The 19,781-nt window shown below is 35.6% G+C and overlaps 1 protein-coding gene across 2 annotated transcripts; it reads left to right on the top strand.

Annotated features, from left to right (window-relative positions):
- Positions 1-547: 547 nt before the first annotated feature.
- Positions 548-18,058, top strand: LOC127425883 (serine/threonine-protein phosphatase 2A activator-like). Of its 2 annotated transcripts, none has more exons than XR_007894706.1 (10): positions 548-625; positions 6,784-6,890; positions 11,029-11,115; positions 11,262-11,387; positions 11,849-11,966; positions 12,376-12,475; positions 12,728-12,852; positions 13,164-13,264; positions 13,585-15,258; positions 16,700-16,740. XR_007894706.1 is itself a non-coding variant. In XM_051672170.1 (10 exons), the coding sequence occupies exons 1-10, from the start codon at positions 577-579 to the stop codon at positions 16,772-16,774; spliced, it is 996 nt and encodes a 331-aa protein (XP_051528130.1). In that variant the 5' UTR covers positions 548-576; the 3' UTR covers positions 16,775-18,058. The 2 variants fall into 2 exon arrangements, 1 of the variants encoding a protein (XP_051528130.1); XM_051672170.1 differs by having other exon boundaries at positions 15,151-15,258; positions 16,700-18,058.
- Positions 18,059-19,781: the final 1,723 nt, after the last annotated feature.

The raw sequence follows: 19,781 nt of genomic DNA, 5'->3' as shown, positions 1-19,781 counted from the left end.
CCTACACAAAACAGTATAAAATATGATACATTTAATAATAATAATAATAATAATAATAATAATAATAATAATTTTAAACAATTTGCAATTTTTGTTATGATTTATTTTTACAGTTTATCTAATAGGACTAAAAACAGTTTAATGTAAAATAATAATAATAATAATAATAATAAAAAAATTACAAATAGAATTTTCTGACAATTCTTGCATATGTCAAGCTTTACAGATTTAAAAGTTCTTCTCTGTTTTATGACGTTTTTGACACATGACAACAATAATCTCCTGCATGTTGGTCACACTACCTGACTTTAATTTGGTTGACAAAAGTTAATAATATTATATAAATATTATATAAATAATATTTGAAAACAAATGATTTCACTGCTTATTTTTTTTTATTTTTTATTTTTTTTAAGAAAGAATAAAATTGTGAAACTCCTAACTACACGTATTTATCACGAATTTTAGGTTTTTAATAAGAATTTTATATTTTATTTTTTACTTAGACATATTTTCATTTGAACTTTGATCTGAGAGGCGCGAAAGTGCCGGTGAGAGTTGAAGGCTTGTGTTTTCATGTATTTCAAAATAAACATGGCGGAGAAAGAGAATGAGCAAACGTCAGGTAACGCACTTCGTATCTGCAATTAAACACACATAACTTTAAAGCGGAGACACCAATGAGACCTAACGATTATAGATTTTGTTGTTGAACACCTCTGAAAGGGATGTGCAGATAAACGCTTATAGCCTCATTTAATGAATCGACTGGAGTCTGACAGCTATGCTGTATATTTAGCTCAGTGATGTGGCGCAGATATCGCTTATTTCGCCTTTTCTCGGGGAGCAAATCTCTCTTTGTAATATTATATTTCAGGGATGCAAACCACTCACCTTTAGGCTAATGTCACCTTTTTTTAATCTAATTTTCGATATTTTCCTTATTAAAGTCACTTGAAAGGGTTACTTTAAGCGAAGTTGTTAAAAACCCATCTTTTTAAAATTGCTTATATAGATTGAGATGACTAGTATTTTATTGTATTGATTAGTTTTTTTGTATTGTTTAGAATGATTTATTGTTTTGTACTGTATTACAGAACTTCTGTATTTTATTTGTTTTATTTGCATCTGTTTGTAGCGCTTTGAGTACTAGAAAAGCGCATTATAAATCAAATGTATTATTATTATTATTATTATTATTATTAAACATTTTAAAAGCTTTAAATTTAGAAACAACTAAAAAATCTACTAAAATTATATATTTGGAATACCTGCTATGACTTTCTCACCCTTTTCACCTCTCATGAGTTTGCATCCCTGATGTGGACACTGTGTGAATTCTCTCATTTTCAAAGTTATCTGGCTAACTCATCATCTGTACATAAAGGGCATCAAGACTTGAAGGAATATTCTGTGTTCAATGTAAGTTAAGCTCAATCGACAGCATTTGTGGCATAATGTTGATTACCACATACATTTATTTTGACTTGTCCATCCTTTTGTTTAAAAAAAGTGGAAGTGAATGGGGGCCAATCTGTAAACATTAAAATATTCACTGTTTGAAAAGTATAGCCACAAGACATAAACAATATGAGTGTTAACATGATGTTAGTGTTATAAAATCACTTACTAACCTTTACTGTGTAAAGTTCTTCCAATTTTACAACTTCGTTGCCATGACGATGTAATGTCAACAAACCCTAAAATGACTGTACGAATGATGATTTAAACAATTTTACAGCTCAAATAATATGTAAGTTTTAACAGAAGAATAAATGTAAGTGCTTTTATAAAATTATAAGCTTCACATTTCTGCCTTTAAACCCTCCAAATCTGGCCCCATTCACTTCCATTGGAAGAGTCTCTCTGTAACCTCGATTTTTGCTTCTTTTTTTTTAAAGAAAAGGAGGGACGAGCATTTTTAGTGCTAATCAACATTATACTGTCGACTGAGCTTAACTTGTATTGAACATGGAATATTCCTTTAATCAGTGTGTTATTTTTGTAATGGATCGTATCAGCTTTAAAAATGCCATGTCCCGTGTTTTAATACTCAGATATTTGAACTGGTTGGTGATACAATTTTGCTCAAACCCATTGGGAAAAAGTTTCAGATGATTCACCTCTGACAGGATACCCTGAGAAAAAAATTCATTTATGTAAGCTTTATTCTTTTTGTTAAAAGAACTGGGAACATTGTCTTTTTGGTCAGAAAAAGAGGCTCATATGTTGCCAGACCAAAAACCAACTTGGAGCTGCAGTAAAACTAATTTGTACCTCTCAAAGAACTGCTAATTCAGGGGTTTCAGGTTGTATATACCTTCAGACTACTGTGTACCTACAGGCCTGGTCCCTCATCCTTCCCGCTAATCAGTAAAATAAAATAGAAATATATGTCTAGAAAGATTCATTGAATACCCATGATATAAGCGTGATTATTTTGCTGACAATATAAAATTCAAGTATCGTGAATATCGCGATGATTTTAATGAGCCTTGTATTTTGCCATTAAGTTCCATAGAGTGCATCAGTAGACTAATTTCACCATCCTTCATGACTGTATAATTAATCAAAATAACATCAAAATGGAGATATGATCATATGTCATTAGTTAACTGCCAAAAGCTGCAATTAAAGATAGATAAACATGGTCTGTGTGCACTTCAGAATGAACCGGCGACGCGCTGGTCTGTGTGCACATGCGGGGGTGGCGGGGCTCATGGGCTCGTGTTTTTAGTGCTGTTCACCTGCATTGTGAAGTACCGCAGGTTCAAGCATTCACGCAATTCCAAACATTAGTAACCGCTATAAAGCTATTATACAAATCTACATACGCGGAACAGTAAAGGAGAGTTTGACAGCGGTTCACAAGAAGCAAAACTCAGAACTGTCAAACAAACATTACATTTTCTGTTTCATAATAAAAGCTCCTGGTGAAGGTGAAATAAACACGACTGCATACAGTGTCAAAATAAAACCTCCAGTTTAGGGTTAATTAAATAGGACAGAAATATATTAATTTATCTTTAAAAACTCTTATCCTGAAAATAATAATTATCCAGTATTATATAATAATAATAAACTTGACTGGGTTCCACAGTAATAATTTAGTATAATGCAATATTCATCTGGTTTCCCAAAAATAGGCTAAGTGAAGGTGTTTTTGCACACCATGTTCATTCACAAAGAAAAATTATTTAGTAAAAATATATGAAGGTAGAGTGTCTCCTAAGCAACCACATTGGCCCGGTTGCTAGGGTGGGTAGAGTCACATGTGGTTCTTGCTCTCGGTGGGGCACGTGGTGAGTTGTGTGTAGATGCCGCGGAGAATAGTGTAAAGTCTCCACATGCGCTACGTCTCTGCGGTAATGCACTCAACAAGCCATGTGATAAGATGCGCAGATTGACGGTCTCATACGCGGATGCTACTGAGATTCATCCTCCGCCACCCGGATTGAGGCGAGTTACTACGCCACCACGAGGAGTTGGGCATTCCAAATTGGGGAGAAAAAAAAAGAAAAAAAAAAAAGAAAAAAAATATATATATATATATATATATATATATATATATATATATATATATATATATATATGAAGTTAAATAAGATTTTTATTATGCTTCCATATATGATTGTATGTTAAATATAAGTAGAAATGGGGGGGGGCTGGGTAGCTCAGTGGTAAAAGACGCTGGCCACCACCCCTGGAGTTCGCTAGCTCGCAAGTTCGAATCCCAGGGTGTGCTGAGTGACTCCAGCCAGGTCTCCTAAGCAACCAAATTGGCCCGGTTGCTAGGGAGGGTAGAGTCACATGGGGTCACACTCCTCGTGGTCGCTATAACGTGGTTCGTTCTTGGTGGGGCGCATGGTGAGTTGAGCGTGGTTGCCGTGGTGGGTGGCGTGAAGCCTTCACACGTGCTATGTCTCTGTGGCAACGCGCTCAACAAGCCACGTGATAAGATGCGTGGGTTGATGGTCTCAGACGCAGAGGCAACTGGGATTCGTCCTCCGCCACCCGGACTGAGGCGATTCACTATGCGACCACGAGGACTTAAAAGCACATTGGGAATTGGGCATTCCAAATTGGGAGACAAAAGGGAAAAATAAAATAAATAAATACAAGTAGAAATGTGCAAATCAATGAAAATGATTACATTTTACTCTCCCTTGTGTTAATTTAATGAAAAACTATGGGAAACATGCTTTCATCATTTTGAAATTGATTTTTATTTAATACCTTTGAAATATTAATTCTACTTGGCTACAGTGGCTGATTAAATAATGGTTCCTCTGATTTAAAAAAAAAACACATGCTATTTCAGAGCAAAAACATAATTATCGAGATATATATCAAATATCGTCAATTTGCTGAAAAATATTGAGATATAAATTCTGAACCCATATTGCCTAACCCTAATCCACTTACTAAAACCCAGTCAAGCGTGATGCTCATTGTCATGAACTAGATGTATCAACCCACAGGAAATACAAATTGCCTGCCATTAACACTGTGACGTATAAAGGGCTCAAGATCAATCAAGCATTTTCCCACTGCCCTGGCTCAGAACCCAGGGAAAGAGTGTGATTTTGTTGATTTAAGTGATTTTGTCAAACAGATCCATCAAGGGCCTGTGGGGAAATCTAATCCTGAAGGTTTTTCTATACAAATACTGGGATTGTAATCAGTAGTTTTGTATGCTAATTATATGCTGGATAAATCACTCTTCTGGGACCAACTTAGACATAGGATTTTGAAATAAAATAGAACCAGGGGCCAGATTCACGAAACGTTCTTAAGAAGAAATTTCTACTTAACTACCATTTTCTTCTTAATCTGTAACTTAAGAAAAAAGTCAAGAATATTTTGTGTTCCCGAAAAAACTTCTTAAGAAAGTTCTTATCTTTTTTCTTAAGATTGTTCTCAAGAAAAAACTTAAGAAGCATTCAAATTCTGGAGAAAAAAAAATGTTCTTAAATATCACCATAAATAACACCTGAAAGTTAGGAAAACCTCACAGTTGTCTTAAATCCTAAAAGGTAAGATGTTTAATGAATTTACTGGGATTTTCATGTTGAGTCTGAAGTTGCACTGGGCTATTTATGTAGAAATATTGTTTTAGACTGAAATTTTTTTGACTGTTTTATGTTTAATTATATTTTTATTTTCAGCTTGTAAACCATGTAAATGTTATCACCAAATTCAAACAATAAATGTTGTTTTGAAGCTTTTTAATGTGGTGACCAATCATGTTAATTCAAACAGATGCGCTGCAAATAGCGCTCTTTCCGTGATCTTTAGAGTTTATAGAAACGTGATAATTATAACATTAGAAAGCTGAAGGGGGTCTGGGTAGCTCAGAGAATAAAGACGCTGACTATCACCCCTGGAGTCGCGTGTTCAAATCCAGGGTGTGCTGAGTGACTCCAGCCAGGTCTCCTAAGCAACCAAATTGGCCTGGTTGCTAGGGAGGGTAGAGTCACATGGGGTAAATTAACTTTTAACAAAAATTATCGCAAGGTGCTTGCTACTTAAAAAAATAAAAATAAAAAGGTTAATAGATAAATTTATCGTTACAATTTACCAGTGTTGAATTATTGAATTTGTTGTAGGCTATTAGACAAGGAAACTTCATTAGCAGGCTGATCAGACAATGTCAAAGCATGTCTTTTTATTTATTTATTTTTTATTAAAATTTGTATTGATTTCATTCACAAAATAAACTTCACATAAAATACGGAATCAAATTATATACATTAAGCCCCTCCCCCCGAACCAGGTGAAGACAGAACAATAATGGAGAAAGAGGGCAAACCCTGCCAGGTGCCCCTATCCAGAGTAAAATAATCTGAAATTAATCCATTTGTTTGTACCGCTGCTACAGGGTGTCTATAAAGTAACTTAATCCATCCAATAAAAGTATTCCCGATCCCGTACATTTCCAAAATCTTAAAAAGATAATCCCATTCTACATATCAAACGTCTTTTTGGCGTCAAGTGAGATGGCCGCGACCGGAGTCTGATCATTCGCTACTGACCACATGATATTGATGAAATGCCTAATGTTGTCAGAAGAGCTGCGGCCCCGAATAAACCCCACCTGATCTATATGTGTAAGAGATGTCATAACTTTACTTAATCGGTTAGCCAGAATTTTTTACAATATTTTAATGTCTAGCTGGATCAGGGAAATTGGACAGTAACTCTTATAGTCGCTTGGATCTTTGTCCTTTTTAAGAATCAGACTGATCCGGGCTTGTGTCCTGGTTGGCGGAAGCTCTCCATTCTTTTGTCTTTTTATTCTTAAGAAAAAAATGAAGATGTTCTTAAGAAAATATTTGAGAACTTCTAAAGAATTTTTCAAGAATTGCACTTAGGAACGTTCTTATGAACTTCTTATAATTTATCCTAAGAACTTTCTTAATTTTTTCTTAAGAACATTTTCGTGACTCCGGCCCGAAAGTCAGTTTTATGAAAGTTTGTGAACTTTGATATCTGAGAAATTAAATGAGATTGTATGAGATTTTATAATGCAAGTTTCGAACTTTGTATTGCAAGACCTGAAATGAAACAAAGTAAACCGCATTAAATGAATCAGTATTAATAAATGTTGTACAATTACATTAATATTGATTAAAATAAAGTAAGAGTGCCTGAAAGCTTCATCACTGTTGAACTTTAATTTCTGGATAGGTTGTCCCTCAGAGAGAAAATTGACAAATTGACAAATTATAAATTTGGCTCTAAATTTGGGTGTGTCCATTGATATTTTTGTGTCTTACACAGGATCCCATCAGGATGACCAGCCTCCCAGTCCTGTCAGCTTCAATTTCATGGTGCCAAAGAAGGAGATCAGCATGGTGTCTGATATGGGCAAATGGAAAAAATCACAGGTATGTTTTACAAACCACTAATCAAGGTAGTTTTTTGTTTTTTTTTCCTACCTTGAAAGATGGGAAATTAGTTCATTTTCTGTCTCTTTCTCAAAAGTTAAAGTAAGAATAGGAAGCTGTATTGTTTGACACTTATCTTAATCACACAGCAAGTTGCCGCAGTGTTATTGCATTTTATAGACACAGTCCTAAAAGATGTAGATATAATCATGAGTACCTCTACATATATTGGTCCAGCTGAAGGTGCACTCATTAAAAAGGAATTTTTTACATATACAGAAGTCCAGTCACTTTCAATTGAGCGCAACAGTGCCCACACACTTTTTCAGCTGTCTGGGTTCTGGAAGTATTCAGTTCATTTCTTCCATAGACTTTTAATAAAATCCTTCATAAAAGAGTTGTGAGCCATGAACCAAACCAACCAGCTCAGATGTGAATCATTCACAACATCAAAAACTTCGTTTTGAGGCAAAAAAGTATTCAAACAAATCAGACATATAGACAAAGGTACAAGGCTGTGTACTTACCATCTTTCATGAGGGCACAAACTACATCCCATGAAGCATTGCGATTTATGTCATTGAATAAAAAAATGATGAGAATATATAAAACTACTATATTTTAGGTTGTTGATTATAAGTAGAGAAACAATATGTTTTACATTTATTGCAAAATATTCCAATATGTACAAATATGTAAGTAGTTGAAGGGTGAAGGGAGACCAGCTAGATTACGTCATTCACAGTGCATCATTGGAGTATGCGGGTTTTGTTGAAAATGTTTCGCAGGTTCTGTTGGCTGCGGATCTCTGATTGGTGGATCTTTCTCTGCTGTACCATGGGTAATGTAGTTGTTTAACATGAATTCCGCTATTAAACCCAATTTTTAAACAATGAAGTTGAAATAACGCAGACGGATGGCTTCAGTAGAATCATATACCGTCACTGAACAAACTCGTAGCGCAAGGTAGGTCTGTCTTTAAACGTTTGTAAGTTATCGTTGAAAATCAGTTAATCTATGGGATAAATTAAATGGATTTTTACTTCTGGAATCAGACTGTTGCGCTCTATAGAGTCTGGCTGCAGACATGCACTCTCAGCTCACATGCGCTCTCCATCACATAACTGGAAATAAGTTGCAAGGATAAAGTTTTATTACTTCAGTGTAGAAAATAATAAATAACAACCTTTTGTATAATATATGATTGTTTTTATTGGTGTTTAATTAGTCTGTTTAAGGTTTTAGTCTGACATACATTAAGAAACAAATGAAACATGCATGATTAGTTTGTGTATGTCAGGGCATTGCGCTATTATCTTGGATTTATATCGTTTTATATCCCTTGTGATTTCGATGCGTGTGAAAACAAAAGCGACATTATAATGGACGGAATCTTCTGCTGCCGTTAAAGATGCAGCATGGTGGATGAATTTTGGAGCACATGAGTTAAACAACTGGACACGACTGGCTGATTGTAGACACTTTATTTTTGTATATTGCTTTGATATCGGATTTGCAGAGTGAGATGTATTAAACCAACTATCACCATCAGCAATGTTGGTCTCATTAATAACTTATCAACGTACACACAGTAAGGCCTGTTTTACACAGCACGCCGAAGCAGGACAGAAGCAGTGCGTATTTTTTTTGGCATCCATGTTAACAAATGAGTGCATTTACATCAGAAGCAGCGCAGCAGGAGTTCCGGCGTTGAGTCTATTTTTGCTGCGCTGCTCATGCTGAATTAAAGTGACAATGCACTGTTGATGGACATCATGAAGATGAGTTGATACAGAAAAGTAGATATTGCACAGAATAGGCATATATTTGTAGCCTAGTGTGTTTTTGTATTAATTACAGCTCGTTGGGAAAAAAAGACACAAAACCAAAATGAAACTATTTAAATTATATAGCTTAAGCAGACATACAGTTAAGCAGACATACAAAATAAAACCGCCCATTATATACTATTAAATAGAGAGCAGGTCTAAAGGGTTAACAGCAATACCCATATACACAGCCCATTTCTAACAGTTTTAGTAAATAAATGCACATGACAGCACATGTGGTCCACTTACCATTGTATTGATGATGGATGACACAAGACAGATTGTGGAGAAACAAAGTGCTCTGTGACCTTTAACTTTTTATAAGGATTAATTAATAAAGGAAAAAGCGGAAAGTACTCAACACTTTAAAGATTTGGCTGGAGTTTGAACAAAGATATACAGTATCTCTGTTCAGTGGTTGTGCATAATTACTTATTTCTGACTATATTATTAAGCTATATTATTAACCGTCCTCTGTTGTGTAAAACAACCTCCTCCCCCTCCACTGAATGATGTTTGAAATGAGCTTATTGTGTTGGCTGTCACTACATTAAATAATTCTACAAGACTGCATTAGATAACACCAGCATCATGTAAATAAGATGTCATGACGATCAAGCTTGTAACACTTAACAATAGCTCACTCCTGATAATCATGTTATAATGTTTTTCTGTATAGAGTGCAGCAGTTTCTGCAGCAGAAGCAGAAAGCATTGTTTGCTGCAAAGTCGTCGTAACGTGCTGCTTTGGCACGCGATGTAAAAGAGGTGTAAGTTTACTCAGCTGCAGCGGAGCAGGCTGTCTAAAAAATTATTATACATGTGAGTAGGGCTGCACAAATAATTGAAAAAATAATCAAGATTACAATTACAGCTGCTGCTATTAACTAATCATGAAAAAATTTAATTACATCATTCAATTTAGATCTATTCCTGTAGTGTCAAGATTTTCTATTTACAAAATTTTTTTGTCCATTGTGTGCATGAATGCAATAGACGATCAGAAAATCTGTCTCTTAGCATATCAGAATAGACAACCTAGTATTCTAGTATTGTTGTGTTGCACACTTTCTAAGTACACTTTATTCAAACACTTGTTTTTTTATGCAATAAATCTATTCAGGAACAATTTTTAGCTTGTTTTGAATGTGTAGCCTACCTAAAGAAAATGGCATGCAGTTGCCTTACAAAAAGTATTTTAATCGAGGTGAATAAGCACAATTTGTCAATTAGGACTTTCGTCATAATTGTGCAGCCCTATATGTGAGCAATAAATGTGTCTGTAACAAAGGTTAATTTAGGGAAAGGAGGAGGCGAGAACCGGCTGAACAGTGAAAATAATATTTAATTTAAACAAAAAGACACAAACACAAATACACACACGGCAGCTGCATGTGGCTCTCTCTCTCTCGAACTGCCACGTCCCGCTGTACTTATCCCCCTCCTTGGATGATTAGCCCGATTAGGGGCCGCGCGTACGTAGTCACGGCCTGGCCCCGCCCTCCTCCTCGTCACAGTGTCATACTGTTGAATGCAAACATGTAGAAGGCCATGTTTGATACCATGTTGTGTTTAAAGAAATAAATCAAATGTTTTCATATTAAACAATGTTTCTGTAAAATGATTAAATAGAATGACTGTGATTGGTTCTTCTTGAACAGTATTTCGAACCGAGTCGCTACTACTACTATTACTACTACTACTAAGTTTATATGGCACTTTTCCGGTGTTAAAGGTGCTTTAGAAAACATCTGTATTTTTTTTAAACAAAACAAGCAGACCAAACAATATAACAACAAACACAATATACATAGTAAAGACACAACATAACAACAGAGCCCAAGTCAGTAGGGTATCCCAGAGTGATGGTATGGATCAACACATGTGTGATCCACAAGTCCAAACAGAATGAATGAGAGTGGAGAATTAAAATGTAAAATGTCCAAACATGAAACAACATGCAATGATCTGCAGCACAGTGTTAGTGAGAGACAAATTATTTGGTCCTGAATCCAAGAATGTCCATTTTAATAGTATGACATGGCATGGAAATAAACAAAAGATCATCAACTCTGGTGTGAATCAGCAGTTAATAAACTATATACATGGTCCATGCAGATAAGTGTCAGTATAAAGTCCAACACCTCTAAGAGCCAAACTATCTAGAAGCAGATGATTCCAATACTGGGATGTTTTTTTGGAAAACTTTGAGTCTCAATTTTATGTTTACTAGGACTTCATTACTACTGTCACATCCTTAAAACCTCTTTTGCTTGTGTTTGTGCATGTGTGTCTGTTCTGTGTAAGTAGGCATATGCAGACTACGTCGGATTCATTCTGACCCTCAATGAAGCTGTGAAGGGAAAGAAACTTACATGTGATTACCAGGTGTCTGAGGTGGGTCACACTATCCTGCAGCTCACTATAGTGCTGTATGTTTATCTGTGTAACGGATTAATTAACTGGTACATATATGTTGCTGCAGATAATACAGTGAAGGCTCATGGATGAACTTCTAGAATCATGCTTCTCTTTTCTATTAGACAGTGGAGAGGTTGCTTGCTTTGTTGGACACATTAGATTGCTGGATTGATGAGATGCCACCAGTAGACCAGCCTTCTCGCTTTGGCAATAAAGCCTTCCGTAACTGGTATTCCATGCTAGAACAGGTAAGCATATAATTTGTCAAAAGCCTGCTCATTTTGAGCATTTGAGCTTCTTTCATACTCTGTTCTCAATACTCCAAATAATTTCTATGTACTGTATATGACAAGTGTTTCATTTTAAACTGTTTTAAAGGGGTAGCACACTCATTTACTCAATCTAATGTTGTTCCAAATCTGTATGACAAAAAAGAGGGGCCCAAAATTGTACAGTTATAATTAAACACTGTTAATATATTTGTTAGGAATGTTTTCTAACAATGCAATATAAACATTTGGGTTATGCTTAGAAATCCCAACATAACAGAAGAGTGCCTTTATTAGTGCAGTAATACTATGTGAATACTGTACCTCTGTATGGCACTGTATCTGTTGTGTGCTGTTTTTTATTTCAGGACAGTTGGTTGGGTGGTGCGATGACGTTTATGTTTAAAGAATTGAAATAATGTGTGTTTTTTTGTGTGCAGAGGGCTGAGAATCTGGTCACTATTGTTCTCCCAGAAGACCGTCATGATGCTGCTCCAGAGATAGCCGAGTACCTGTTAGAGTCTGTGGGCAATTCCACCAGAATTGACTACGGTACAGGTGTGTGTGTTGGGGGGGTTACGGCAAGTGTCATTTGCTGTCTAATTACAGTAAGTGATTATTTGTTGTTTGTTTGGCTGTTCAATGACCCCATCATACCTAATGATGAACAAGAAACAAACTACACTGTCAAAGCTATTATTTTTTACATATTCATAGTCGCCTTCAGCTAATAGAATAAGCATGTGAATGCAAAGGTAGAATGTTTTTATAGCAAAAGTCCACTAGAGGGTAGTGTTGACACACCAATTTCCTGAGAGGACGGCCCTTGTATCCTCAATGCAGCTGCAATATGTTTGTACTAATGTTGTCTTTTCACTCTTATCAATTCAAATCAAAAGCCATCTAAAAGAAAAGAGTAAGATTTTCTACATATTAAGCTTAAGAAATAACATGTTTGTGTGTGCAGGTCATGAGGCTGCGTTTGCTGCATTCCTCTGTTGTCTTTGTAAGGTGGGAGCTCTACGCATGGAGGACCAGCTGGCCATCGTATTTAAAGTGTTTGACAAGTTGGTGGATCTTCTTATTTCTTTGCTTCCTATTTTAAATATACGTTGTCTTCACATGAAATCTCTGAACACCCTAATCATCAGCTCTTTGCTAAACCAGCATCTGTAATGAACAACAAGTCACCTCACTGGTCTCTTATTTGTGCATACTAAATGCCAATAAGAATGTTTTTGAAATATATTTCCAGCATATTTTGGTTGATACTAGTGTGAAGGTCAGTCGTGACAAGCATTATGATCTGATTGGCTTAGGTATCTGCGATTGACGCGCAGACTGCAGAAAACATACAGGATGGAGCCAGCGGGAAGCCAGGGGGTGTGGGGTCTCGATGACTTTCAGTTTCTTCCCTTCATATGGGGCAGTTCACAGCTTATAGGTAATTGTTTGGTGTTTATCCATTTTGGCTCCAATTGAATAGTGTCAAGCAATGTTAATGCCCCGTGTTTTCTTGGAAATTCCTTTTTTTTTTTTTTTTGGTCTTTCAGAAGAGCAATCTTATTTTTTTTCAATTATTTGTATTATTATTTTTTGATGGCTTCGGTAACTAGTTATTGGACTTAGAGCTCAGAAATGATCTTTAATTAATTGAAATCCTGATTCATTGTTGCCTGCGATGAAAATAAGGAGAGGGAGACACCTAGTGTTCAATCGAGTAACTGAACTGTGTTTGTTCACCTGTTGGTGTAGGACACCCAACCCTGGAGCCCAGGCACTTCTTGGAGGAGAAGGTTGTGAACGAGCATCATCAAGACTACATATTTCTGGAGTGCATTAAATTCATCAATGAGGTACGTGCGGGTCTGACAACTTCTCACATTTGCTGAATGAGATGGCAAAACAATGTTTCCTCATTTTGATGTGAGGATGAAACACACACCCAAAAACAAAAATTTCTTTCATGTAAATACTTGCAATATACATTTTTAATTCTCTCACTCTCAGATTCAAATAGCTTTATTGGTAAGGTAAAAGAAGCTTTACATTGGCAAAGCATAGTGATATTAAATATACATATATATGCATTTACACAAATATACACACATATAATTTTTTTTAATACAATAATGTAATGTCTTTCTCTCTCTCTCTCTCTCTCTCTCTCTCTCAGGGAGGTTGTGTTTGGACTCCACTCACACGAGTCATTTCCTTCCTTCCCTGCACGTTGTTGTGAATCACTCCTAGGGCCCACCCCTCCTTTCTTTTTCACTTACCCCTCGCTCTCTTTTTCCTTCTCTTCATTCCTCTAAGTGGGGCTAGTGGGTCTTGGGAAAGTCAGACTTGATGAGGGCAGTGTGTGTGTGTGTGTATGTGTGTAAAGCTACACAGCACTACCATTCATAAACTACCCTTTCCCAAGGGCAGCCCCTCTTTCTCATAAACTCATGAAAAGGCCTGATAGTACATTAACTTTATTGATAATTACATTGCTAAAACATTACTTATAGTAATTATATTATTAGATTTGTATACTCTGTGTACATATGCTGTTAATTTACTTACTGTTAAATAATCTAACAACTCCACTTATTTTTTATGAACGTTCTCTTTAAAGAAATATTCCGGGTTCAGTACAAGTTAAGCTCAGTCGACAGAATTTGTGGCATAATGTTGATTACAACAAAAGATTATTTTGACCCGTTTCGCCTTTAAAAAAAAAAGTACAAATCGAGGTTACAGTGAGGCACCTACAGTGGAATTACAACTGATTATTGTGGCCAGTTTTTGGAGTTTAGAAACTTGTTTTATAAAAGCACTTACATTAATTCTTCTGTTACAACTCATGAATTATTTGAGCTTTAAAGTTGTTTAAATTGTCATTTAAACTGACGTTTTAGGGTTTTAGTGTTTACGCCGTGACATCGTCATGACAACAAAGATATTACATTTGATTTTACTTTACGCAGTAAAAGTTAGCAAGTGATTTTATCACACTAAAGCCAGTTTAACAAAAATATTGTTTACGTCATGTGGCTATACTTTTGAAATAGTGAGTATTTTAATGTTTACGAACTGGCGCTATTCACTTCCATTGGAAGTGCCTCACTATACTTAAATTTTTGCTTTTTAAAGAAAATGAGGGACGAGACTAAATTAATTTTGTGATAATCAACATTGTGCCACAAATGCTGTTGATTGAGTTTAACTTGTATTGAACCCGGAATATTCCTTAAGTAGTTTTGCCATTAATCTGCTAGTATCAGTGCTTTTTAGACCAGTCATTTCTACAACTACCACTTTTTTTTTTTTTTTTTTGCAGTTGTTTTGCATACAATCATATAACTTCCACAACAATAAACAGATAATTACTAAATATCTCTTATTGAGGGGTAATCATTATCATTTCTATTATCATTATCATGTCTTTGCCCCCTCTTCTGGTCTGTGATTAAATTAGAAACAAGAATGTTCCGTTCGCTCTTTAGAGTAAATTATATTTTTATCTTCGTAACATACCACAAAAATTTATTTTTCTCATTCCATTTTTTTTTATTTTTTTATTATTTGGTTTCCATTCACCTTATATAAATCAGGAAAGCAAGTCATTGTGGATTTCAAGTTGCCCCTGTCAAATCCACCTTTAATGTTGCTGATTACACAGTATGTTCAAAATGTTGTATCTTTTTAATCACTACATTCTTGTTTTTTTTTTGTTTTTGTTTTTTTCTTCCATTAGATGAAAACAGGCCCCTTTGCTGAACACTCTAACCAGCTTTGGAACATCAGTGCTGTTCCTTCCTGGTCCAAAGTCAATCAAGGTCTCATACGAATGTACAAAGCGGAAGTAAGTATTATGATACAATAAACACTAATAGATATAAAAACATGGCTTCCAAAAATGAAAATTCTGTCCTCATTTACTTGCGCTCATGTTCTTCCAAGCCATATATACATATTTTATTTTCTGTGGAACACAAAAGGAGATGATAAGCAGAATGACAGACACAGTCACCATTCAATTTCATTGCATCTTTTTTCCCACACAATGAAAGTGAATTGTGACTGAAGCTAATATTCTACCTATCATCTCCTTTTGTGGCCCTTAGAACAAAGACGGTCAGATGGGTTTGACACAACATGAGGGTGAGTAAATTATGACAGAATTTTCATTTTTGGGTGAACTAACCCCTTAAGCCAACTCAATGCATTCCTTTTATAGTTTATGCAAATGGTACATTGGTACCAAGTCTGTTATTATTATTGAAAAAATATTAGTAAGCACTCTATTATATATGTTGAATTGCTACCTTACCCACCAATTTTACTTTACTGTCTGCATATTTGTATTATTTTAAATGCTATATAACGGTGTGGACTCTTAAGATACTCTGTGAAGTTTTAAGATTGGACCAGAAAGAGTTAATTGAGCAAGCATGTGTGTTTGAAGGGAAGAACTCAGTGCCCCACCCCCTCTTCCAAAGCCCACATCCTGTGTTGTTGAGAAGACGCCTGTGCTCCCTCCCCCGTCTCTCTCCTCATCACAGAGCAACGCTGAGGGGCCAGTCTGTCTGCGAATTCCCCTCCTCCTTCCCTTTCTCTCTCGCACCCTGTCTGTCTTTCCCCACCCCAGTATATGTCACACTCTCATTCTCTCTTTGACTGTGTTTGCCCTGCTATGTGCTTATCTTTCAAGTTAAATGCTTAGAGTATGAAAGTTATGTTAAACTTTTAAAATATTTTTTTAATCAATTTTATCGATTTCAAACTACTTTATTGACATGATTGTTTTACATACAATATTGTCTATGTGCGTATTATTTTTAATAATATATTTTACTATAATATTATATTTTTTCATTATTTGCTGTATTAACCATACTATGCCATGTATACTATAGAACTGACAGCTACATTTAATAACAGACTGGCCTCAATTCCAACTTTGTTTTCACTGATTTCACCCAGTGTTGCACGTATAAATGGACAGAACTGTATGTTTTCTATGTGTCCATAAAAATATTTTTGTGACTTTGATAGTTAGCAAAGGGAAATTAGTTATTATTTCCTTTGCCATGTTGTATCTCCTAGGCACCAGTTGCTTCTTAAAGAGCAGAGACTTGAATTTAAGTTTCCCCAAAGAAGCCCAATAACTTTCAGTGCAAAGATGTGTGCAAATATACCTCTGTTGTTTAGTCTTATTCATGGCATCAGACTTCTTGAAAGCTTGCAGTTCTGTTCTGTTCCTGCACAGTTAAAAAAACAATTTCTTTGTTGCCCTCTCACAGTGTCTAGAAAAATTCCCAGTCATCCAGCATTTCAAGTTTGGCAGCCTGCTCTCTGTCCAGCCAGTCAAACCATGAGAGACAACAAAAAGAGTCCACACCTTGTCAGAGAGCACAACCAAACCTCCAACTTTGGACAAAACCGCTTCTTCACACTTGAAACCTTAATATGCATCCTCTACACCAGAGGTGGTCAGATTTGCTCCTGTAGATCTACTTTCTTCTAGAGTTCAGTTCCAACCCTGCCTCTAATACATGTTATTCATATGGACCTTGATTATTCGGTTCAGGGATGTTTTAGTTGCATTGAACTAAACTCTACAGGAAGGTAGATTCCAGAAGCAGGATTGAAATCTCCTGCTCTACACAATCTACTAGATCTGTATATGACAGAAATCCCACATCTGATGGTGACATCACTAATTGATGTAATTTGTCTAGATGGTTTTATTTATCAATTTCCTGCAAGCAGGAAGTTGAACTGCTCCTCAGACATATGCAGTGAGAACCTTTGATGCAGTAATGCACACACATTTTCATTTGGATTGGCATTTATATTTATTTTTGTGTATAAAAAGAACAGAGTTTGTCACAATGATGCTTGGTTTTGGTTTAATGTACAGGATTTATTTTCCTGTCTGTAAAGATCAGAAACCAATTAACAATGTGTGTTTGTGTGTTTGTAAAGCAGTGTTTAAAAAGGCACGTCTAATGAACTTAGTGTGACTGAGTTGTTGTTCAGTTAGCAAAGATTGCTGAGGCATGTGTTAGGTGTGAATAATTTTGCTAAATGTGTTACTTTACCCATGTAAGACATGAATCATTTGTCGACCATTTTTTTATTAATATTTTTTCCAATCTTTCATATTCACTAAAAATAGAACAAATGTTTGCAAAACAATAGCATTTCGTGTTAAATTTAATTAAGACTAAGAAAGGTTGATAATGAACGTGTTTATAGTTTTCTAACAGCTATATGTAGCTAATAGCATAGTCTTCCATTTGCTTAAAGCAAATAATTTGGCACCAGCAATTTAGCTATCACACTAAAACAGTGAAACAATTTTGATTTCTAAACTTCATACTGTGTAAATAAATGTTTTCAGTTTGCTTCAGAATTGTCTCTGCATCTCAACACAGAGGGGTGTCCCTAAAAAGAACTGGGAACATTGTTAAAATTACTGAAAAATTTGTGCAAAGCTTTTGTTACACAAATGCTGTGGTGGTGTACGCTTTAAGAAAATTTTGCTTTGGCACAAATATTTATCCCATTTTACCTCACACAGTAAATTTTCATAGTTCAGCATGTTAATGGGTATCATAAATCAAGAATTAAAGGCAAAGTTCACCCAAAAATGAAAATTCTGTCATTGTTTACTCACCCTCATGATATACCAGATGTGTGTGACTTTCTTCTGCTGAACACAAAGATTTTTAGAAGAATATTTCAGCTCTGTATCTTTTTGAAGCTCCAGAAAGCACATACAGGCAGCATAAAAGTAATTCACAAGACTCCAGTGGTTAAATCCATATTGTCCATAAGTGATATGATAGGTGTGGGTGAGAAACAGATCATAAAGTCATTTATTACTATAAATTCTCCTCCCTGCCCAATAGATGGCAATATGCACAAAGAATGTGTATCACCAAAAGAAGAAAGTAAAAGTGGAGACTGATAGTAAAAAATGACTTAAATATTGATCTGTTCCTCACCCACACCCATCATATAACTACTGAAGACATGGATTTAACCACTGGAGTCATATGGATTACTTGTATGCTGACTTTATGTGCTTTTGAAGCCTCAAAATTTTGGTACCCATTCACTTGCATTGTGAAAACCAACAGAGTTGAAATATTCATCTAAAAATCTTAGTTTGTGTTCTGCAGAAGAAAGAAAGTCATACACATCTGGGATGGCATGAGGGTGAGTAATTGATTAGAGAATTTTAATTTTCATGTGAACTATTCCTTTAAAGGATTTTGAAATGAGAGACATATAAACATTTGCATTTTAATCCAGGTCTGCCTTTAGTCTGTCCGAAGGAAACCAGCCCTATTTGTATAAAATAACGTAATATGGAACTAACAGACTTGGGTGTTAAATTGTACTTGGTCAGCTTGAATTCAAGGTTCTTAGGTGTAGTCTGGATTTCAGTGGAGATTTATCCATGTCAGTATCTGATCATTTACATTTAACCTAGAAGAACTTTGCTGTCTTTCAAAAAATTATTTTTATTGTCACCAGACACCAAAGTAATCACCAAATTATTTTTGAGTCACCAGTATTTAATATGTAAATATGCATTACACATTTACTAAAACCTTAAAACCAGGGGTTCTTTTCCTCACCACAACTTTGTACAGTCTACAAAGACTAGAATACTTTCGATACAACGATACTAATTTAGTACATTAATTTAGTGGGAGCACATTAAATATTTTAGATTTAGTTTTTGTTCGACCATAACAGTGGTCCACAAGGCCTTAACAAACGCCTGGCCGGTTCACATGCTGTGTTTTGAGTCAAGTCATTTTCAATGGTAGGCAAATTTAGCATCTTCTCAGTCACTATCTGTATTCTAACTGCCCCACTGTGAAACTCGGCATAGCTTGCTGAGTAATTAACATGAACGTAAACGGTCATCCACCTCCCCCTATTCTATTCAGTTCTATTCATAGGCTCTGCTGCAGAGTTCAACGGGCGCGGATGAGATAAGATTAAACTCGTGCCTTTTGTCTTCATTTACATTTGATGTTACCACAAAGACAGTTTCACAAGACTGCTCAGTTTACACGGGGTCAACAAGAAGAGTATTTAGTATATGCATCACTTCCACCGGCTAATGAAACACGTGCTATTTATGGTGAATGTGCTTTATGAGTGCATCGTAACTGATGGCGTAAAGAGAGAAAGCTGCATTATTTTGGTTCCGTATGGTTTCTCATGTTCGCCACGCGGAGGAGCTCGCCATACACCACAGAGTGCATCCTCTAACAAAAATTAAACGAATATAGCCTACAAAAGGTATTACGCAATTATATTAAGTAATGTTAAATTAAAACCAATTGCTCTTGCTATTAG

The sequence above is a fragment of the Myxocyprinus asiaticus genome, chromosome 3 (assembly GCF_019703515.2).
Source record: "Myxocyprinus asiaticus isolate MX2 ecotype Aquarium Trade chromosome 3, UBuf_Myxa_2, whole genome shotgun sequence".
In the NCBI taxonomy this organism is placed as follows: Eukaryota; Metazoa; Chordata; class Actinopteri; order Cypriniformes; family Catostomidae; genus Myxocyprinus; species Myxocyprinus asiaticus.
This window is presented reverse-complemented; position numbering and strand designations above follow the sequence as displayed.